The following is a 24,682-nucleotide window of genomic DNA, read 5'->3' as shown; positions in this document are numbered from 1 at the left end:
GCTAGTTCGATTTTGATGTCATGTACGAGCCAAAGTGCTGAAAAGTGAAAATTTTACATAAAAAATTGTCATTTTAAGGACTTTTTGGATGTCCAAAAAGGACACAAAAGTGCTAAAAAATAGTAAAATAAATTGAATATTAAGGAATAGATGTGAATGTAAGCCTAAATGGATGTGGATATGGAAGTAAAATAAGGAATGAAAAAGTTTTTGTGGATTTAAATCAGATATAAGTTATATAATGTATAAAGGTATGAAATTTACCTAAAGTATGTCTCGAATGATGTGAAAAAAGTGATTTTTTAGTGGAACTAGCCGAAGTTGAGTTGTGAAAAAAAAGAGTCATCAAAAAAGTGTCACACACATCCGATAATGGACGCTGTGTAAAAAAAAAAATTTTATTCAAGTGAAAATCGTGAAAAAAAGGAAGGAAAAAGAAGGAAAAAAAAGTATATTCAGCCACAACTACAGTGTAATTTCCATTCATTCTTGAATAAATTCTCATTTAACCTTAATATAAGCTGCTGCTGTACATATTTCCATCCACAAAGGTGTGTATTTTTTTTTTTACTACTATGGAAATTGATCTTGATTTCCAGCATAGAGTTTTAAATATGAAAATTTCCTACGATTAACATTTTTATTTCCGGTGCCAATAAGTTAAATCTGTCTTTGGTAATTTCCTAATTACTTAATTTATTCGCTGGGTGTACAAATCAATTGTGATCCATGGCTTCTCTCAGATGCCATCTAAAACTGGATAAACTAGATCTATTGCTGGCTTCCGCTTGCCAATTTCCATTACCAAATGCAATACTGTCTCTGTCAATTTAGGTTTCTGGAAGTTTCGGTTCCTACAAATTCTCAAGACCGAGTAGTCTACTCGGGAAGTCTCGTCGAGTGTGCCCGATCTCGGTCGAGGCACTTCGGGAAGTCTCGGTCCTGTTCTCGGCCGAGACTCTTTGGGAAGTCTCGCTTCCTGTCTCAACCGAGACTCTTCAGGAAGTCTCGGTTTTTGTCGAGACTATTCGCGAAGTCTCGGTCGTGCTCGAGACTACTCGGGAAGTTTCGGTCTTTTACCATCGAGAGACTTTGACTTGTAAGTCTCGTTCTTAAAGGAGATTACTGCAGGAAGTCTTGTGTCTCTAGCATCGGAAATCCTAACTTCAACATAGTTCCTTTCATGAAAGACTTTGCAGTTCCTAATCATAATAATAAACAGCATCTATGTCTGTATTTTAGAACCTGAGACATTTTTACATGATTCATTGATAAAATTCATTCAACATTTAAATCTCAAGTTTAGAAATAAATCAGACATGCTTCATGTTTTAAGTACTTCTGCTATAAAGCAAGTGAATTGATACTGAGAATAAGTTATTGTCGAGGTTTAAGTGCATGAGGATTATTTGTAGTGTTTCTTGTATCTAAGCTTTTTTGTAGGAATTGTTACAGGAACAAGTGAGTTGAGTTTTTATGGCAGTTCCATTATTGGGTTAAGTGTCAGTTAAGTGACATTTAATTGAAATTTGGGGAAGGAGGGACTGCCTGGTACTTTGTGTACTGAGCCCGTTAGAGAATTTCTACGTAAAACTTGAAATGGGTTCAAATTACATATGAAGTTTAGTTGCTGTGAGCCTACTTTGCTTCATTTCCTTGTCGAAGGTTGCACGAGGGCCTATTGCCGCATTTTGAGTTCGTCGAAAGGAGGATCAGTCTATATGCAGTCATCTTTTCCATATAAAATCCTCTAAAATTGGGAATCAACCCCAACTCGGGCTTGGCAAGGCCCCTGGCAGGTCAGTCAAATACACTTCCTTCATTTGTGTCGCTCGGGACACCAGCAAACACTTATGTCATAAAACAAATTTTATTACTAGCTAAAAGCTAATTTTAAACAGCATTTAATAGTCCTTGTGCATTATTTGTTGATTGCTGCATTGCATGCCATCTGCAATGACTTAAACTTCTGTTACACATTCTTCTTATTTTTCTAAAGAAAGTCAAGGAGCCCACTCAGATTTGTTATTTTTAAAATATCTGCAAAATATGTCTTTAAGCATATCCAATAAGATTAAAATTACTCACTAGAACTGATCAACTCCTTTGCTCTTTTTTAAGGCGTAAATAAATTCAAATTTAATGTTTCATAAATTTTATATTATTGTCACAGTCAAAGTGGAATCTGATGTGTGAATCCATGTGTAGGTGTGTCTGTCTTCTGTATTTGGGTCGTAGGATGGATACGTGGAACTTTGGTGAAAAGTTGTGGGTTCAAATCTCATCAGATATTGATCCTTTTGGTTGATTGAATATTGAGTTGACTTTAAGGAATTGGAACGGATTTATGCAGCAATTTTGGACGGATTTTGCAGGGATTTTGAGGGAAATAGGCAGGAGATTGCTCTTAACTGCACGACAATGACGGAATTCCCACCCAAATCCAGAAATTTTCTAACAGACAAAGAGCAAGTTCTCGAGACGTTGCTTTCCTTAAATATACTAGATGGACATGCTCTTAGATGCTGTTCTCAGCTTGTCCTGCTCTTAAGAGCACGCTCTTTGCTTGCTAAGGAAGTCCAGAGTTGACAGAATTCCAATTTGCCAAAAAAAATCTCTTTTGGAGTCTGGAAATGCCTTTTTGGACTTTTTGTCTCTGATTTGAATTCCTGATTTAAGCTTCAATTTCTTACGGCTTATTTTATCGATATATATACCAAGCATTTACCAAACAAATAACCAAAGAAGCTGTAAAACACTTAGAACAATTATTTAATTTGTGCCTGTTTGATCCTCAATTGCCCCAATTTTCACATTAAATTATTACAATAGAGCATAAATATCCCTCTTAACATTACCGAACAAACATTCAAATTGAATTTTCCAATTAATTTTCAGCTTATTCTCTAATTGATTTGTTGCCTTTTCTTCTTTTATCATATAACATTCATATGAGCTTCACATTATAGCCAATAAACGGCTATTCTAATAGATTATTATTCCAAATATCAAAAAGGAAAAATTGTTTTTTGTGCCTTTTAATGCTGACTTGTCGTGATTTTCACTTTTTTTGTACATGACATTTTATTTAATGAGGATTCTGTCGTTGATAGTGAATGACCATACAAAATACATATGGATTGAAATGAGGACATAGGAAGTGTAAATGTTTTGTTGATTTTGTTTTTGGGGATATGAAAATTAATTTTGTTTTTTGTGGATTGGTTTTTGGGATGAGAGTATTTTGGCATTAGTTGAAGCAAATTTCAGTTAAGGCAGAAATTATTGCATCAATTGAGACAAAAATTTTAGCATCAATTAAGATAGAAACTTAGAATTACCAAAATTTGGCATCAATTTTACATTCTTATTAAGCTTTCTCTTCTTTGCATCAATTGAAGCAGAAATTTTCGCATCAGTTAAATTCGCATTTTTTGCATTTATATCAACAAAAATCTTTGCATCAATTATAGACGATTTTTTTGTAACACTGAAATTTGCATTTTTTTCGATCTTTTCTAATAAAAGTCTTTGCATCATTTGAAGCAGAAATTTTCGCATCACCAAAATTTTGCATCTTTTTTGAATCCGTGTTTAAAATAAACTTTTCATTAATTGACGCAGAATCTTTTGCATCACTAAAATTTGCATCATATTTGCATCTTTTGTTACAAAAATCTTTGCATCAATTGAAGCAGACATTTTTGCATCAATTGAAGCAGACGTTTTTTATTTGCATCAATTGAAGCAGACGTTTTTTATTTGCATCAATTGAAGCAGACATTTCTTGCATCAATTAAAACAGATTTAATTCATAGATTGAAACAGATATGATTTTTAATCTAGCACTAAAATCACAGTTTATTGATCATCCATGTGGCTTTCACTCATAGGCGGCTACCATAGGGTATCAATAAATGAATCCGATACAAAATTTAAACAGGATCAAGACTGAACTGCGTAGCTCTTTAGGCATAATTTTCAGTGCTCTTCAAACAATGCTTTCCTGTTCACACCAGGAAGTTGAGGTTTCAAAAATTAAAGCATTTACCTTCTGGCAATTCCTCATCAATAATTCAAACGAAATCTGAAGTTTAAAATGAAATTTTGTACAAAATCCAGCCTACTTGACTTGAATTTTCAACATGAATATTTGATAAAATCCAAATTGACTTTAAATATTGAATCAAAGTAATCAATAAGTAAATTTGGACAATAATCCTCACTGATCTTCTCAGAAATGTTTTTATGTCAATTTCTAAGAAGTTCAATCCTAAACATCCCATCTAAAGCCCAAAAATGTTCATTGTTATCTTCTCAATGATTCATTAGTCCTTAACAAACCACTAAATTTTCTATTCTACTTTTATGGCTATTCTATTTTGATCATTTCCAAGTAAACAACAGAAATAACTTGAGTATACAGCCTTCATTTCTCTCTATAGAAATCTTGACATTTCCATTAAATTCAGACCTGAAACCATAAATAGCAAAATTTAATTTTAAATTCAATCCCCGAAAATTTTTTTGTTGAATCATATCAAGGATCTAACCACAATCTTCGTCACTATTAGTTATCCTTCTTAATAGCCAATCCGCCCCAAGGTCAAAATGCTTTTTGATGGAAATACTTGTAGATTAAATCAAAAACCATCAACCCCAATCTTAACTTCTCCATATTTCATGCTGTATATGCAGTGTTGTTCAAACTGTGTCACGACACACATGTGACATTGTCGCTGGTATGTCATGGCACACATGTGGCATGTCGCTGTTATGTCATGACACACAAACATGTGGCATGTCGCTGGTATGTCATGGCACACATGTGGCATGTCGCTGTTATGTCACGGCTCAAGTTGCACACGACATGTGGTTCATGGAATTTTCAAAGAAATTTGGTGCCGCGGCACAAAGTTTGAACAACACTGCCATATATGATATCTGCCCCAAAACCATATTCCTATTGTCTCCAATGCTACATGCTACATATGAAAAGAAAAGGCACAAAGTCACACTTCTACCGTCATAGACAACAAAATGAAATTTTTGCTTACGCATAACAAAAATTATTATTTTTTGGTACGTAATTTAATGTTGTTTTTGCTCTCAAAAAAGCTCTAACATAATAAAGGAACATATCAAATTTAGAGATATGTATTTGCTTGTCATTTTCTATGTTGCTTACAGCATGATAAGTTTTTTTTTTGTGTCCCATCCCCATCCTCCCCACATTCACAGATTCTCTCGCTTTTTTTTCTCATTGATTTTTATTTTTAGCGACCATATTTACGATGGATGAAGCTATTGTTGATAATAAAGGAATGAAAAGTAAAGGTCGAATGGAGTACGGAGGATATATATTGTACGTCATTGTCTCACAAATACATGTAAACCTATGTAATGAAAAATATTATTTGCGTCCGAGTTGCCAAAAAAAAGAGATTTTTATTAATGGACTTTGCAAGGATTTTTGGATGTTTATGTTGAATGTAATTTGAGCTTGATTAAGTATTTAGGTATACGAGATTGAGATAGATGATATGGAGCTAGAAATAGAGAATTTGGTAGGATTGGACTGTGTTATTGACAGAAGAATTCTTACTTACATTCTTAGCTGGCCGTACAGATCCATTGTGATCCATGGTTTCCCTCAGATGGCGCCTTAAGCTGGCTGTATCGTCTTCAGACAGTCAATTCTCAAAAATTACCAATTTTGTCAATTGTCTGCAACTTGGCTCTAAGTGCAATGCCGCCTCGGTGCTTAGAGGAAAACTCTTTCGGTAGTCATTGACATTCACCGACATAAAGGCAACACTTCAGTCTGATCAATCAGGTTGCCTACTCTTAATTTTGTATGTCACCTCAATTTCATTAGCAATCTTAAAGGACATCCTTTATTGTCTCACAAATCATACTTTAAGAATCACTACCATACACTACCTTAAAGTCATCCAACCATCCTGCATACCCATTTTTTCCAATAAAATTCAATCACAAAAAAATATTCAAAAAATCAGTAACAACAATATGTATTTCATTTCGCAATCAGCATCATTTAAATTGCAAATATTATGTTTTTTTTTTATATTTATAAAAATAGAACGTATACGGCAATCAGATTGTTTTCTGCCTTAATATTTATTTTTTTCTATTTGAATTTAAGTGAGTTTTTTTGAATTTGAATGATGATTCTGATTTTGTGTAGCCTTGAGTGTCTCTTGTTTGTTGGGAGATGATAAGGATTGGGGATGTTCGAAACAGTGAAGATTGCTTTGAGGTGGATGGATGCTGTAGAGTCGTTGAGCATTGAGCGAGTTCTTGTCATATCGAAAGCACTCGATAGAGCAGCTGTGATCAGCCATAAGCTCAAAGTTTCATGGAAGAAAGGTTAGTCACCAGTGCTACAGAGTGATTGAGTCTCTGATTGGAATATAACCCAAGTACTTAAAATAATGGTACAGATTTTTGATCTGTTGTCTAACCACTCGGCCATAGAAGCCTTACTTTAGCACTGGCAGATTTGCCTAAAGATGGCTGGAAACTCTACGTGATGAGAATCGGTTCCAAACCTAACTACTTCTAAGATTTTAGAGAAAAAAGTACATTTCCCAGCAACATAGCCCGAGTGAGATTCGAACCCACCCCTTACGATGCCTAGTCGCATGTTCCTTCCACTGAGCTATCGAGATCTGTAAAGGAGCATGGCACAAATCACATTTAAAGCTTCTTTCTATATTGAGTGCTCGTTATACAGCTCTTATCGTTGTATTGGACTAATAACTCCCGCAACTGGATGCTGTTAACTTGAATAGCACAAATATATAGGTCAATCTATCAAAGATCTGAGTCCAGTCCTTCGTGGTTTGGATACAATTTTAATGCGGCTACATTCCACAATGCTGCAACCGATTGTGCTATTCAAATAGCAAAATTAGCCTTAATAATCCTCAATTTCATTACAAACTGATATAAAGCTTCGGAAAGCTTCATTCTCCTAAAGTATTTTGGATCATTTACCCGAAACCAAACATTCCAAACCTTAAAATTTTGATCATCATCTTCAAGCCCATTCTAAACTATTCCAACAATCTCGTCTTACAATCCCAAAATTCCTTCAAAAAAATTCATTCACTCTTTTCTGCAAGCCTTTATGGATTTTCCATAAAATTATTTCCTTTTTATAGGGGGTTACCTTTTTAGGTATGAAAAAAATTCGACATCAAACATTTGTCAACTGCAACCTTGAGAGAAACTTTTTATGTATCCAAAAAAAAATGAAATGTATTGCCAAAGACTTTATGTACTTCCATTTATGGTGATTTATTATGATTCACCTCAAAAAATTCAATATTTATACGCATTAAGGTTTTGATTGTCTGTGTAAAGACAGGCGAGACATAAAATAATCCATTTTATAGCAATAAAAAGCAGAAGAGAGAGAAGAAAATGGAAAGTCTTAATAATTTCATGAGAATCGTAATGTCAAAAAGTTTTTATGTCATTGAATATGGAAGGAAGGCAGGGGTGGGGAACCTGTGTGACGCGGGGTCGCTAGTTATTGTGAACCGTAGGCCATGTATGGTTTTGGTCGAGGCTTACCACTAAGATGAGCCGTGAGAAAGTTGTCTACCACTGATCGAAATCAATGTTGGCAATTGGTCAACGACAGTCAACCGCGAATATACTTCCATCGACAGTCAACATCGGCACCCACCTATGTCATATTTCCACGGGCAGCCGACCGATTGTCGTTGACATCTACCACCGGTGACAACCGATTGTCATTGACACCTGCCATCAGTGGCAACCAATGGCGGCGGCAAATTGTCATTAACTGCCGACTGCCAAAAATGTCCAAAGACAGCAGATTCCCAACTCTGCCTTAAAGTATAAAACTCGACTTTTTAAGGTTTTTGTGCCTCCTTTCCAAGAATTCTTTGATAAATTTCATGGCTTACTATAATAAGACTAAACTTTCTATCTCTAAATGTCATCAATTCTCCTTCTTACCTTATCATTCACACGATTACAGCTATGCTAATAGGGAAAAAATGACATAGGTCAGAAGTTGGAGTGAATGCCATGTCAAATGATATTAAAGAATCTGTGGATAATAATAATTAAAGGTAGATTTTGACCTCTTTGTTTGGTATATAAAATTACTTTGTTCCACCCAATGTGCTGTAAATAAATTGATTAAACTGAATTGTCTGTAAGCGTAGGCACTGACAGTGAGGATTTTTGTGTATAAGAAGTTCAAATATTTGATATTGTGTTGGGTAGTCGATCAATCATGTTTAAAAATAATTTTTGTGGTCATTGCCTTTGTGGGGAATTTTGATTCCTGGGATTTTAGAGTAGTTCGGAACTAGCATCAATTGATGCAAGAAAGGTTGCGTCAATTGATGCAAAGATGACTGTTACAATAGATGTAAAAATATCTGCTTCAATTGATGCAAGAAAGGTTGCTTCAATTGATGCAAGAAAGGTTGCTTCAATTGATGCAAAAAGAACTGTTACAATGGAAAGAGGCTACTTTTTAAAAAATACGAACGTTTCTGCTTCATTTGATGCAAAAATGACTATTGAAATTGATGCAAAAAAACATTTCGTTTTGAAAGATGCGAAAGTTTTTGCTTCATTTGATGCAAAAATGACTATTGAAATTGATGCAAAAACATTTTCTTTTGAAGATGCGAAATTTTATGCTTCTTTTGATGCAAAGATGAATGTTATAAAAGATGCAAAAAAGATGAGGCAAGATGTCTGCCTCAATTAAAGCAACAATATTGAATTCAACTAATGCGTCAATTAAAAGCATCACTCTCATTATTCACCGATATTTGAGATACAAATCTGCTGACGTACCTAAAAATTTCATCAGATTTCATGTAAAAAAGTAGGTCAATTTATTACTGATGAAATCTCTTTAGCTCTCATTTATGCTTTACCCGTGATTCGCAGAAAAGCTATTAATAGAAGCAGCTCAAAACATCCCAAAAAAATTGCATCATCGCATCATCAAAGACATTTTTTTGATGTCTGTTGACATTCTTGAAACAGCAATCTAGTTAGAATGTAAAAATCATGGATCCAGTGGTGGACAACTTGTGTGTCTCGGCACACCTTAGTGTCAATGATCGGCAGAAGACGTCCACGACATACGGTTCATGTCTAGTGGGCCGCAATACATAGGTTGCCCACCACAAATGTAATTGATTCCAAAAAAGGTTCATCTACAGGCAAAAAGCTTTAAAGCACATTTAATTCAATTCCTTCGTCAATAAAGTAAATGTTGATTATGAAGCACATTAGAATTTCCTGTTCCATCCATTTCCTCTCCATTGAAATTCAATAAAAAAAAGTTTCCTTTTTTATTTCTCGCATCTTCCCTCAATCAGCATAAACGTAAATGTTGTCATCTCTTGAGGGCGAGAAACAATTCAGTCGAATGATTCTCTCTTTTTTATTCACAAAAGAGCCATTTTTATCGTCGATGAAAGCATCAAAAACAGTTTTACAGCTCCTTCATCTTGACATCATCATTCATTTATACTGTTTCTGTCTGTCGTTCTCATTCGCAGTTTTTCCCTGTGCAGATTTCATATTTTTATACTTTTCTTATCAGGAATGATTCTTTTTGTGCTTGATGCAATGAAAATAAGAAAGTATGTCATTATTCACATTCTAATGCCCTTAAAATATATACTTTAAATTACATTTACATTTGGATCGTTTAGTGCTTTAATTCATTTTGCCCGAGCGGCACATTAGCAGACAATGCACAAACTCACCTAAATCCTTGAGAGCTTCTTTAAGACTAATGAGCATGCTCCTTATCTGTTTACTGTGCAATGCGGCACCGCATTTATCGGCGTAAAAGTCGTCACGGGATAGTCATTTCCACTTCGTGTCTTATCGTCAATACGGCGAATCCTTCTGTCTGTTCTGGCAGATGATTGAGTTTAGAAATTTCAGTTTTGTCAGAGTTAGGTTTAAGATACTGTGATTTGTCTAAGTGGAGTGGTATCTAGGGTATCAAACCATTTAATGGCAAATCTGCCAGTAGAAGAATGAGGACTCTGTGTCCGAGTAGTTAAGCTACAGATCGGATACCTCCATCAATCTAATGTCTTTTGGGTCTAGACTAGTAATTCACAAGAATTTTCAATCAGATATTGAGTGCACATTTAGTGTCAAGGAGAACACAACTACTAATATTGATTGTAACAGATGTCTTTGATCTATAATACTAAGTTACACAGATATCTCATTTGAGCTTAAAATTGAATTGAAGAGAAATTTGTGCTAAGTCTACTTTGATGTATTAAATTCAAGTTGACTTCAAGTTCTGCTGTTAAGTGAACTCATTCAAATAAAAATATTTGAAAATATGCAATGAAATTAGAATAGCTTTAAGCTTACCTGAATAGTCGTCAAATCGATTAATCGATCAGAATAAAGTCCAGATCGGTGTGACTCTGACTTGGTGCCAGATTCGGTGTAAATCTGGTTCAAATCGGCTTATATCTGAAGCCATGCTAGACCATGCCAAAGTCACGATGATCTAGTGCCTGTTTTCGGATCTATAACCGACTTGTGCTATTTAGTTTGAAAATATGTCAATAGATCCATGCTCAATAATACACAAAAGTTTTGCAAATGTTTAAATACAGAATTCAGGAAAAATTAAACTTTCATTCTGAAAAAGCTAATAAAATCCAGAGCTCAAATGCAACGAGACAAAAGGAAATTGAGTCCCACGGCAATAAGATGTTGAGTTGGAAGTTGTTACTCTTTCAACATTATTTCAAAAAGTTTCCAATAAGTTTAACTTCACTTAACAGTCAAAACAAACTTTTAATGCACAGCATCTACAGCTGCAGTTGACTATACTATCAATACAGCACTCTAAAGACATAAAGTGCATAAAGAATCCCTGAGGAGCTCTTTAAATCCTCAAACACACACGATTGCTAATATCAAGGAAATTTCCTTTCATTTTTTAGACTGAATAATATGAATAAATGTGGAAATTTCAACAAAATGGAAGATTTATTTATTTTTCCTTTCATTGTTTCCATTCACTGTAAGTTGATAGCTGAACAAAAACAAAAGAAAAAGTAACTTTTATTATCCTTATATGAGTTTTCCATTTATATAGATTTTTCAATGAATAAAAATGGCAATAGATTGAACTAAGGTAGAATGTATATGAAGAAATTGCGAAAGTACTCGACCTTATTGCGTGACTTCAGCGCATTTTTGTCCCTGTCATCAGTAATTTAGCAAAATTATCACAAAATCAATTTGCAAACTTATCATATAACGGTTTTTAAGAATATAAATTTTCTAACGGTTTCTAAAATTTTAAATTTATTGAAAGCAACGCTTTAAAATTGTTGTTTTTTGGTTATGAAATGAAAAATCACTAATTTACGTTCATAAAGAAGGTTTTGCGCTTTCGGACCAATCGATACCAGAATAGCTTGATGGCAGTAAGCCAATACTTCAAACTAGAGCTTTCTACGAGGTCTGGTTGATGAGATCTCGTAATTTGCCCAGTCAGCAAGCTAGCTAGTCAACTAACCAGCCAGCCAGCTATAGAACTAGCCAGTCATTCAGCTAGCCAGCAAGACAGCAAGACAGCTAGCTAGCCAACCAGGTAGCTATGCAGCCAGCATTTCAATCAGCCAGTTAGTTAATAGATCAAAGTGCATTATTAAGCACCAATTTTCCTTCAAAAATGTGCTAAAATTGGTAACACTCGGCACTTTTTTCCACATCTATTTTAAGTTCATTCGATGCTGAAAAGGCAATGAAAAATGAAAATTTGTTTGTTTTCATACAAAATTGAATGTGAAGGTTCGATTGAATGCAAAACTTTAGTTCTGGATTGTTTCCTTTGTTATTAATATTGGTTAAGTAGACATTGAATTTCTTTTGAATGAAAAACTTGACTGCTATTATCATTTTTTATCGAGGTAAAAGGGAAAGAAGAGCTTTTTTCGGTTAATTGGAAGTGGAAAAAGTTTTTTCAGTCAATAAATTATTTTGTGCTTCATTTTCCTTAAACTTTTCGTGGAAAATACATAATATAGGCATAGTTCTTTGGAAATGTTGGTTGATTTTTCGGTAAAATTGATTTTTTTTTTTCAACCAATTTCAAATTTAATTTGATTAGATTAGAATTTTGAATTTAAATTGTACGTTAATCTGCTCAGTATTTTAAATTTGAAATGTACGTTAAATTTGTTTGCTAGAATTTTGAATTTAAATTGTACGTTAAATCGGATTTGCTCTGATTTTTGAATTTAAAAACCAGAATTGGATTAAAAACCAGAATTGCACAACTTTAAGAGTCCGGACACTGGAGTAGAGGCCACTATTTTAGAGTCCAGACTCCAGTCAAGAATCCTCCTCACTACAGCCTTCCCCAACTCCATCAAAAAAGCATTATTAAATCATCCTTACAAACATGAACTTTAATCTCAAGGCAATAAACGATATTAATGGATTTTTCACTTATTAAGTTCATGCAACTCTCTCATGAGGCATATATGTGTGTAATAATGCTTTGATAATTCATAATCAACAATCGAAGAAAGCATGTCTTTAATATTGAATATACTTTCTTCTGAGAACTTTCATTTTCGTCCTACGCAATGAACTTTAAGTTTAAAATGAATCATTTTGTTTAATTTTGATTTGAGGAATTATAGGGTGTATAAAGAATCTCCAGGTATAGTCTGATATCTTCACAGGGTGTACCCAATGAAAAGTACTCAGCCACAATTGTGTGTCGCAAATACACAAACCGAGTTGGTTTGACTAGAAACAGCGAAAAAGCATCCGAATTCGACTTGATTTTCCCTGGGATCGAACCCAAGTCGTTAGGGTCGGTAGGCCGACACCCTAACCACTACGCCACTGCTGCAATTTCTTTGCCTCATCGAGGTCCTGCAATTTGTTTAAAAAGCCTTAAATCCATTCAACTCTTAATCACTTATTTACCAGTTCTTATTAGACAATTCCAAAAAACTTTCAACCCACAACTACTTTATTTATTTATCGACTTTTTCGGCTCCAATTTTCCATTATTATCCTTGACAAAGACACAGAAAAAATTTAATTTATACCCTTGAAAATGAATGACTGCGAGTTTACCTAAATAATTTATAAATATTTTTTGTGTAACTTAATGGTTTCTATTCAAATAGAAGAATCAAGAAGATTGGTGATATTAAGGTGTTGTTGTTGAAGAAAATGGCAAGGACAATATAATGGAAAAAGGTTTGAAACTGAAAATAATGTAATAAGTTTAGTTCCTTTGAGAATTTAGTGAGGGAAATTGATTTGTTTTTTTGAAATTTTGTAAAAATGAAGCGAAAGAGATGCGAAAATTCAAAATTTAAATGATGATGCGAAAATTCAAAATTTAATGACCGTTAAATTTGTATGTTAATTAATTTCATAAATGATGCAAAAATGATGCGAAAATTCAAAATTTAAATAACCGTTAAATTTTTTCTGTCAATTGATATCAAAATGATGCAAAAATGATGCGAAAATTCAAAATTTAAGTAACCGTTAAATTTGGTCTGTCAATTCATTTTACAAATGATGCAAAAATGATGCGAAAATTCAAAATTTATAAATTTGTTAAACATTCAATAAAATTCAACTAAACTTCCAATTTATTAGCCTAATTTTACCCAAAAAAAAAACCCCAAATAAACAGTCATCATTGCCACAATTCTGCGGACTACCGTATTCATAATAAATGAAAGCATGTTAAGCTAATAAAAATAAAATGAAAAAAATCGCAATTTTCAGCAGCTTTTTATAGCTCCTATGTAGTATAGACTAAGCACCATAACTAGCTTTTATTATCCATTTTCTAAAATTTTCTCGTGTATTTCACGTATGTTCTACATTTCGTTCATCCTCATTGCCACCTTATTCATCCCTTTTTTTTCTCTATTCCATGTGTGCATTTCCACTCATTTCATATTCAGCGTTTATCACAAAGCAATTTCATGAATGCTTGCTTGCATAATTTTCATATTTTCAACGTTGAATGCTCAACTAAATTTTTTTTTGCTCCTTTTTGAGAATTTCTTCTTGATTTTTTTGAGCATTTTGAGCTTTTTAATTAATTTTAAGTTTAAATTTTGAGGTTAAAAGCTGAAAATATGCAAAAGTCAAGATTGTCTTTGTTATGTTTATATTTAGTTAATAAATATTCATCCACCAAACGGGAACCTTTGTCCGTAGTTACCTCATGTTTTGCATAAACAGCAGTAAAGACAACAGTTTACGATGAGAAATAAAAAAAGCGTGAAGAAGACAAAAAGGGAGAACTTTTTATGTGGAAAATGATTGTTGATGAGCCATAGGGATTGTTGTGGAAGTGTTTGGGTGGTTTTGTTATGACAGAGTTGGGTTTGGTGGCAATTCAGTGGAGTAAGTAGGTTGAATTCAGATAAAATATTGAGCTTGTCTTATATTTGCTGAATTCAGCTACTCATATTCAGCTGAATTAAGCTAAGCTTATTTTGATGAAGTCAGCAACTAACATTTAGCTGAATTCAGTAACTTATATTCAACTGAATTCAGCAACTTTTATTCAGCAATTTACAAACTGAATTTAGCTCAATTCAGCAACTTACATTTAGCTGAATTCACCAATTTATTTCAGCTGAATTCAGCAACAGCAACTTTAAGCACCTGAATTCAGTCAGCAATTCAGTAATTTGACTAGCTCTTTGAATAAGCAACTTATTTTTAGTAATTCAGCAACTTGTGTTCTTTCCAATTCACCAAATTATGCTCTTTTAATTCAGCAACATATGTTAAGCTGAATTTAGAATTCAGCAACTTTTTTTCAGCTGAATTTAGGCAGTTCAGCATTTTGTATAGCTCTTTTTCAGCAACTTCAGCTATTTGATTCAGCAATTCAGCAACTCATGTATTCTGAGTATTAAGTTCAGCATACTTATTAAGCTGAATTCTGAGCTGAATTCAGCAACATAAATTCACAACTCACTGCCAACTCTGATTTACAAAGAAAACATTTAAATTTTCAAGACAGAAAAATAACAAAAAAACCATCGGAAATTTTCTTGTTGATGCAGGCAATTTTATGTAAAAGAAACAATTTTTTCCCATCTCATATCCTTTTTGTGTTATCTCTTCTACAATATATATATTTTATATTTCACAGAACTTCCACAGAGATAAACATCAAAATGTGGTCAACAATCATGAATTATTCATGCATAATCTGGAGAGTGCTTGTTTTACTTTTCTTATGTTTACTTCTCATCAGCAATACAATTGAATGTCAACGACCGAGCTCCGGTGGTCGAATGGATGTATATATTGCAGGATTCTTCCCATATGGTGATCGTGTTGAAAATGCCGACATTGGACGTGGTGTTATGCCAAGTGTCAAATTAGCACTTGATCATGTTAATGAACATTCTACAATTTTAAGGAACTATCGTCTTCATATGTGGTGGAATGACACGGAATGTAATGCTGCCGTTGGTGTTAAATCATTTTTTGATATGATGCATAGTGGTCCACATAAGCTGATGCTATTTGGTGCTGCCTGTACACATGTTACTGATCCAATTGCAAAAGCATCAAAGCACTGGCACTTGACACAGCTATCATATGCTGACATGCATCCAATGTTCACTAAAGATGGCTTCCCAAATTTCTTTCGTGTTGTTCCAAGTGAAACGGCATTTAATGCACCGCGACTTGCATTGTTGAAGGAATTCAATTGGACACGTGTTGGTACTGTTTATCAAAATGAGCCACGATATGCTCTATCACACAATCTTTTGGTAGCTGATTTTGATTCGATTGGAATTGATGTTGTTGAGACGCAAAGTTTTGCAAATGATGTTAAGGAAGCTTTACAGAAATTGCTGGAAAAGGATGTTCGAATTATTTTGGCAAACTTTAATGAATTTTGGGCACGAAGAGTATTCTGTGAGGCATTCAGGTGAGTTCATTGAATGGGGATGTTGAAGGATATTGTGGAATTGAATGGATCATTAAGTGTTAATGATTATTGCGGTTAGTGATTGAAGTAACAATTTTGGTTTTGCTATGTTGCTGTGTGAATAGCAAGACATGACGGTTGCTCACAAGAAATCGAGGATTCTGCTTGAGTAAATAGCTGAGCTTGTTCATTTTGGTATCTAAATCTAGATCAGTGCTGTCCAAACTGTGTACAGTGACATGAAATGAATGTCATGAATCGTATATCATGTGTTGTTTCGGTGGCTTACCCTCAAGGTGTGCCATGTACAAACCACTTTGGACAACACTGATCTAGATTGTATCTAGTTCCTGTCTAGTCCAGATTCTATGAATCCAGTTTCTATTCTATCTGATGTCCTCAAATCCAGTTATATCCTAGTTGATCAATTAAATGATCAATTTTGTGTCATAAATATGGACGAAAAACAGCCGTCACGTAGCCGTCAGAGTAACATCATATTTTGCCGTTAATGCGCTGATCAAGCGATGTCCCGTCAACTAAATTCCCAAGCGGGACATACTGCTGACCACGTAGCAGCGCTCTAACTAACACAATGTGCTATACAGTTAACATTGTGTTGCTAAGAGCTGAAAATAACAATCAGAATCTATTTCCTATTCCATTCTTAATCGTCACATAACAATCATCACTAAACCTTGAATCTAATCCTCACATAGCATAGCTCACAGAGCATTAAAAGTAAAATATTACATCCATTACGAAGAAAGAAGTTTAATCCATTTATGCTCAATATTTAATTAGCTATATCATTCAAGTCCGTAACCTTTTTTTCCTTTAAACATCCTTCTTGTCTTCAATTCCACAAATTCTTATAAAGGAAAGCGAAGGCAGCAACAAAAAAATGTTCCTTTATCTCGTAAATTCTCGACCAAAAAAATAAAAATAAAATTTTTTTCCTTGTTCTTTTTTTTTGGCTATAAAGGCTTGAAATGTACGGTCGAGCATATCAATGGCTCATCATGGGGCCATCGAGGAAGGATTGGTGGAAAGTTAATGACACTGATTGTACGGTTGAGGAGTTGAAGCAGGCACTTGAATCAACAATAGCAACAGATTTATTACCATTGTCGTAAGTATCGTCTGTATTTGTAGAGCATGAGCTTAATTTTAAAATTTTTTACTCATGGATATGAACATTTGAATTATGTAAAGGATATAAAGTGGAGCAAATGGAAAAATTCTGTTTATGAGATGAAAATTTATTAATGCAAAATCCTTTGTGGATATAAGCGAGCATAAAAAAGTTTCTTGTAAACACATTTAAGAAACTTTTAAAATTGCTGTATTTATGGTATTGCTGTTTAAAAGTGATATTGTTGGTAGTTTTACAGACAATTTGTTGAAAAACATGAATGAAATGAATATTAACGGCTTTTCTGAGTTCGAAATCGATTAATTTTGAATTTATGTAATCCATAGTCAATGATGTAAGAGAAATTTCTTTTAATTTGCATTTTTTGGATTAAAATGTGTGTTTTTTGGAATGGATAGCTTCAAATATTGTATTAAGCAAGTCAATAATCAATTATGCAATATATAATAACGTCATAAAAGCTGTAAACATCCAACTTTTCAATAAAAACAAAAATAAGTAACTTTCTTGTGGATTTTCTCATAATTTTTAGTGTAAACAAAGCTACCTTTTTTTTCAAAATATTTACTTTAATTTAATTAAATCATCAAACTCCAGCTCAATGCAAATAAACTTCTACATAAAAGCAGCATTAAACAACTACAAAAGTTAATAAAAGCTACAAAACAAAGTATAAATTTACAAAATAAAGTTACAATTTCATTACCAGATGAAAAAAACTTAATTTAATATAGAAATTTAAAGCTGTCATTGAAGAAAGGAGAAAAGCTTATTTTATTAGTAATAAAACTACTAGTTCCATTTATGTTCGGGGATACTCCCTTGAGATAGAATGAACGAGAAGGGAAAAAAACATCAACAGTATAAAGTCGTGTCGTAATTTTAGAGAATTTTTTCTCTTTCCTCTCAGCATCTGCAGCCAACCCATGAGTTGAATGTAACTGGGTTAAAGCATTTTTATATTATAAATTAATGAGTGTACTTTATATTGTCTTTTGTATAGCACGTCTGGAGATATAACTGTGTCGGGAACGGTGAGTGAACATTGTCAATGTGAAATAATATGATCCATTAACTTACACAAAGACATTTCTTTCTTTTTTTGTTCCTTTCTTGCATGCTGTACACTATTTATAACAATCAACTCTTCACTTATGCAACCTCCCCCGACAGACGGCAGATGAGTACTTAAAGGAGTATAATAGACGTCGTGGAAATGAATATTCACGTTTTCATGGATATACCTATGATGGTATATGGGCCGTTGCACTCGCAATACAATATGTATCACAAAAGAATCACGAGTTTTTGGAGAAATTTCAATATCGCACAAAGGAATGGGAAACGTTGTTCCTTGAAGCATTGTCAAATACAAGTTTTGAAGGCGTCACAGGTCCTGTACGATTTTATAACAATGAGAGGAAGGCCAGCTTTCAATTGAATCAATTCCAAAACGGCGAGGAAACAAAAATTGGCGAATATAGCTCATTGCAATCACATTTGGACTTAACAAGAGGAAAATCAGTAAAATGGGTAAGTTGAAAAAAGTATTTCCAAGGTTGCTTCGTCGTTATTGATTTCTGAAATTTTTATTTGATTGAAAAGTAATTGCTGTATATTAATTTTTGAATATCTAATAGTTTGGACGTTCACCGCCAAAGGATAGAACAATGAGAATTATTGAGCATGCTCAAGTAAACTTGACAGTTTATATTATATTAGCAAGTTGTTCAGTGTTGGGAATTGTATTAGCAATAAGTTTTCTAATTGTTAACATCAAGTTCCGCAATCAACGTTACATCAAAATGTCAAGTCCACATTTAAACAACTTAATTATTATTGGATGCATATTAACCTACATGAGTGTAATATTTTTGGGTTTAGACAGCGGTTTAAGTAGTATTACAGCATTTCCATATATATGCACAGCACGAGCTTGGTTATTAATGGCTGGTTTCTCACTCGCATTCGGTGCAATGTTCTCAAAAACATGGCGTGTACATTCCATTTTTACAGATCTCAAATTGAACAAGAAAGTAATTAAGGATTATCAATTATTTATGGTTGTCGGTATCCTATTGGCAATTGATATTGCAATTATGACAACGTGGCAAGTTGCTGATCCATTTTTCCGTATGACAAAGCAATTGGAACCATATGTGAGTTTAAGGCTACTATTAGGCTTTAATCAAATATTAATCACGTAAATTTTATACAGGCACATCCGTCACTTGAAGATGTTATCATTGTCCGTGAGAATGAATATTGTCAGTCAGAACAAATGAACATATTTGTTGGTATCATTTATGCCTATAAAGGAATGCTTCTTATTTTTGGAGCTTTTCTAGCATGGGAGACAAGAAATGTCTCAATACCAGCACTAAATGACTCAAAGCATATTGGACTGTCAGTCTATAATGTCGTGATTATGTGTGTGATGGGTGCTGCTATAGCATTGGTCTTATCCGATCAAAAAGATGCCGTCTTTGTGCTGATTTCTATTTTCATTATGTTCTGTACGACAGTGACTTTAATCCTCGTTTTTGTACCAAAGGTAAAATGTCTTTCTTATCTATTTCTATGTGGATATTATGTCAGATTCTGTTGAAGCATTCTCAGTATTTCTAATTCCAAAATTCGATAACCTTTTTTTCGTCTCAAAAAAATATCCACGAATAGCTAATTGAATTGAAAAGAAATCCAAGTGGCGTAATAGATAAGCGTGTTCGTGCGACTTTACGTCCAATGTCAAAGGCAGATCGTCGTGACTCGTCAGCATGCGAATTAGAGCAGAAGCTTCGTGATGTTAAATCCAATAATTGTCGTTTCCGTAAAGCTTTAATGGATCGTGAAGCAGAATTGCAGGCACTGATAAGAAAATTGGGTCAAGAGGCATCGAATTGGCTTGACGGTGGAACGAGTGAGACGGAACCGATATTAAAGGATCAAGGAAGATTATCAGTTGGCCCGGTTCGAAAGGATCTTCCAAGTCAGACAGGTAACGTAAAATGACATTTATTTTTGGTAGTATTGAGACATAGAAAAGTAATACAATAACTGAAGTTTCATCAGTTACAGAACTCACAAGCATAGGAAGTTGCATATCTAGTCATGAAGATCTTGATAATGGACCGAATACACCGGATGCAAAGTACGTTTAAATATTTCTATATATCCATAATAATATCATGTACTTTAATATTATTATCCACAACACTTTTACAGGAAGAAACGTGTCAGTATTCAGAGCATGCAACAAGACAATATGAAGAATAAAATGAGCAATTCCATATCGCAGACGAAAATGTCAGAACCAAAGGTCGTAGCAACTCAAACTATAATCTCATCGACCAAAAAAGCAGCAGATGTTAAGCCACAGCCAGTACAAGCACAAACGCCTGACCACAAAGCATATGTGACAGAAATGCGGAAAGAGTTGTCGGAAGCATCAACTGCAACACCTACATGGTCGCCAACTCACAATGGGGACTTCTTGGTAAGCTTCAGTTATGAATGTCATGTAAATTACTTTAGGAATGAGGGGAATAGGAGTTAAAGGATATTAAGTTCCATTGTTGGGTTTGAAGCTTCTGTGCTCTATATTCTAGTCTGGAGAGAGACAGTAATGTGTCTCTCTGATTATTATGCATGTTTATGTCATTTTTGACGTCATTTGTTGACAATTCTTGCTGCATACCATTCAACTATGCCTGAACATTCAATATTAATTTCCAATCTCATTTCCACTTCTTCAATTAAGGATTATGATCCATATCAGGCAACAACAAATCTAACAAAATACAATACACATATGAATACGATGACATTATCAAATTCCGAATTAAATAACATATGTCCGCATGGAAAGGGAAGCACAAAAAGTAAGTAAACATATATATGTAGAGTCATTAACACATTTTTAAATGAAAATTATGTGTGAAATTGGTACGTGACATTATCAATTGTAACATAATTTTCTGTGTAAACACAATTGATTGATGTAATTAATTTCCAATGAATCCTTTCTGTAACTGTATATCAATATCATGTAACTGACTTTTTGCTTTCTCTGTCTGTATGCAATAAATAAAAATTTAGATCTTAACGCGGTCGAGCAACGACGTGTTAGTATGGGTGCGGCAATGAAAGGCAATTTTGTTGTATCACAGAGTGATTTATGGGACACACAGACATTATCACATGCCAAACAGCACTCGCGACATTCACCACGTAATCAACAAGGTCGATGTCCAGATCATACGTATGTTAATGCACCGATACAACAACAACAGCAAATATCACAATCAACACCTTCCTCATCACATGCCACAACGCCACAACATGAACAGTATGAGAATGGATCACCTGGTGCCATCTCAACAGGTAGCACAAGTGGTATTATGCAACGTAGTGTCTCGGAGAAGAATCGAAAGCATCGTCATAAGCAAAAGATTGCAGTATGTCAAAGTGAAACAGACAGTGAACGTGAACAGCGAACGGCACAATTATGTGCACAAAATCGTAAATTGATGAAATCACATCATTCACATCATCAATCAACGCCTAATGTTGCACCAGATGGTAGTCAACAAAGTATAAAATCACATAAGCATAGATCAAAGAGTCGCGATCATCATCATCATCATAGATCATCATCAAATATGCACGGTGCATGTTCCGAATCGGAATTGCTTGATAGTGACACTGCAATACTGCCCATTTTTAGAAAATTATTAACAGAAAAAGAATCTAGATATAGGCCAAATAGAAATGTAGGTGCAAGTTGTCCCAATATATCCATTAAATGTGATATTGTTGAATATTTGTAAATTAATAATTTGGCTATTGCAATTATTTGTGGTAGTTGATGGATGGATGAGGAGATAAAAAAAAAATATTTAGAATCAATGAAATTTATGGACTGGGAAATGGATTGGCAGGGGGAGGTTGGTGGGTGTTGGCAAGCATTGTTGAGGAATAAGGACAGGGCTCGATTCTTAGGGTGGATATTATGGATTTATTTTCAAATTTTCTGAATTTTCGAAGGATTCGAAATTTTTGAACTTAATTTCGAATTTTCGAACTAAAATTCGAAATTAATTTCGAATTTTCGAACTTAAATTCGAAATTGATTTCGAAGTTTTCAAAATTAGTTTCGAAATTTTCTAACTCGAAATTAATTTCGAATTTTTCGAGCTAAAATGTCAAAAATCTTTAAAAAACCCGAGCAACATAAATGATAAAAGCTTCAAATTGGAGGGCTTCGTTAAAGCTCTTTTAATAGCACTAAATGGAAGCCGCTTCCATGTGGCATCTATATGGATGCCAAATTTATGGGACTCTGTAGCAAAGCCATCTTCATAGTGTGTAGTTCGGGCAAGAAAATACGAGAAAAAATGGAAATTAAAGCTCAAAAATCAAGCAAATCAAGTCCATAACTTTAAAATGTCATCAAAACATCTCCAACTTTTCCTACCAAGAAAATGAAATAAAATGTCAACCAACCACTCAAATCCATTTCCCAGTCCACAAAACCATAACTCAATAGAGAGTGAAACTTTTCAATTTTCGAGAAATAAAAAAATGTCAATCAAGGGATTTGTGTAAGTAAGAACTAACTAAACAACTTTTTTTATTTAAAAAAAAAATCATTAAAAATTTATTAAAAAAAATAACAAATTTTTTAACATAAACGTGAAAAACTAGGAAATAGCAGTGAAACTTTTTTGAGTTCAAATGGAATTTTTAAGCAAAAAATGCAATAGTTTTAAAAAGTAAATAAACAATAAATTAAGGATGTAACAAGCATTTGAGACCTCATTGACGATTTAACAAAAAAAAAGTGGAAGATGTTTTAGTTGTGAATTGCTTTACATTCAGTGGTTGGTAACTTGTGTGACGTGGCACTTACTTAATTTATGACCTATGGCCTCCCTCAGATGACGTCTAAAGCTGGCTCTATCGCTGGTTTCCGTCTGTCAATTACCAATACCAAGTGCAATACTGTCTCTATCTACAACTTCCTTCGAATAGTTCGTTGGTCATGCATGTGTGCCGCGGCACTATAGTGTACAAATGCCCGAACTGTACGTGTGCCGCGGTACTCTAGAACCGTAAGAAGCGATAAAGCAGCAGTGTCGTAGTATTTATGTGCAAAATGCCCAAATCGAATAAAGCAGTGAAAAAGCAGCAATGGCTTAGTTGTTAGAGTGTCGGCTTACCGACCCTAGAGACCCGGGTTCGATTCCAGGGATAGTCAAGTCTGATTTGGATGCTTTTTCGCTGTTTCTAGTCATACCAACTCGGTTTGTGTATTCGCGACACACAAATTGTGGCTAGGTACATTGCATTGGTATATCCTGGGTCATGCAATTGTGCAGAGTTGGAAAAAAGCAAAACGTCATTTAAAAAGCATCAAATATTGACAAATCATCAAAAAAGTATGTCGAGTGCGGTTCTTCAAATCGAGGCTTGTAAACTTCTTAAGATGTGCCGCGACTCACAGATTGCCCAACACTGCTCTACATAATAATCTCTAATCAATAACCCTATCTCTCTCTTTGCTCAACGTAGTGGACTAAGACTTATCAAAAGAGAAAACATTTTTATGAACGCTTAACGACCTTTTAGGCACAGAATTAAGGAAAAAATTCTAATTGAATTGAAAGTTAAAAAAAATTATTTAGTAGCTAATAAAAAATTAATTAATCGTGAAAAAAAGACGAGCAATAAAAAATTGTGTGCAAAATGCGATCCAATGAAGGTCTTCTCGTGAGGATCTGACAGAAATTATCCATCAAATGGATGCTTTTTTGCCAGTTCCAATGAGAATTTTCCTTCAATTATTTATAATTTAGCGAGAATTTCAACAAAATAATTTAATTAATTTTACCTCATAAAGAACATCCATTATATCCACAATTTAGAATCAATTACCCAAAAAAAAAAAAAACAATTCCACGAAATTTTAATCTCCATTTAAAATCAATTACCGCAATTAAGGTTAGTTGAAAATAATTTTGCTAATTCTTGTACTTTTTTGAGTCTGCCTGAATATCTTCATAGCTTGAACTTAATTTCCCCACAAAATAGATTTTTTTCTTTATCCACCACAGCTGCATGGCATTATTCTTTATTTACCGCAGCAATTATTTATGAGAAATGTCTTCCTATTAATCCTCTTTAAGACAATGAACTGGTTGCTGTGTACAGTTTATTGCGTGAAATGATGGAATCTAGCTATTGGTGTAGGTAGAGAACTTGCTCGGAACACTCATTATTCCTTCTTGTATCTAGACACAACGGTCTGTAACCTCCCAACGTCCATTTGGATACAGTTCTTCAATTTGCTTGCTTCCCTTTCTCTGATCGAACCTCATATTATCTGGATTGATGGGGAATTGACATCATACCTGGCAAATTGCTCCAACCTGATTTCTCGGTATGTTGCATTCTATACCCTAGAGTATCCCTTAGAATAAGGGCATGGTTAGGTTGTACACACA

The 24,682-nt window shown here is 34.0% G+C and overlaps 1 protein-coding gene across 2 annotated transcripts; it reads left to right on the top strand.

Annotated features, from left to right (window-relative positions):
• GABA-B-R2 (gamma-aminobutyric acid type B receptor subunit 2) lies at positions 1-23,116 on the top strand. 2 transcript variants are annotated; one of them, XM_070646636.1, is made up of 12 exons: positions 1-551; positions 15,230-16,021; positions 17,007-17,153; positions 18,181-18,211; positions 18,351-18,710; positions 18,818-19,336; positions 19,396-19,731; positions 19,857-20,175; positions 20,256-20,328; positions 20,403-20,673; positions 20,938-21,058; positions 21,276-23,116. In XM_070646636.1, exons 2-12 carry the CDS (start codon positions 15,255-15,257, stop codon positions 22,004-22,006), a joined length of 3,675 nt encoding a protein of 1,224 aa, XP_070502737.1. In that variant the 5' UTR covers positions 1-551; positions 15,230-15,254; the 3' UTR covers positions 22,007-23,116. The 2 variants fall into 2 exon arrangements, with proteins under 2 accessions (XP_070502737.1, XP_070502736.1); XM_070646635.1 differs by having other exon boundaries at positions 20,250-20,328.
• The last annotated feature ends 1,566 nt before the right edge of the window (positions 23,117-24,682 follow it).

Source organism: Chironomus tepperi, unplaced genomic scaffold (assembly GCF_022539635.2).
Source record: "Chironomus tepperi strain 1889 unplaced genomic scaffold, CSIRO-AGI_Ctep_v1 contig_364, whole genome shotgun sequence".
In the NCBI taxonomy this organism is placed as follows: domain Eukaryota; kingdom Metazoa; phylum Arthropoda; class Insecta; order Diptera; family Chironomidae; genus Chironomus; species Chironomus tepperi.
This window is presented reverse-complemented; position numbering and strand designations above follow the sequence as displayed.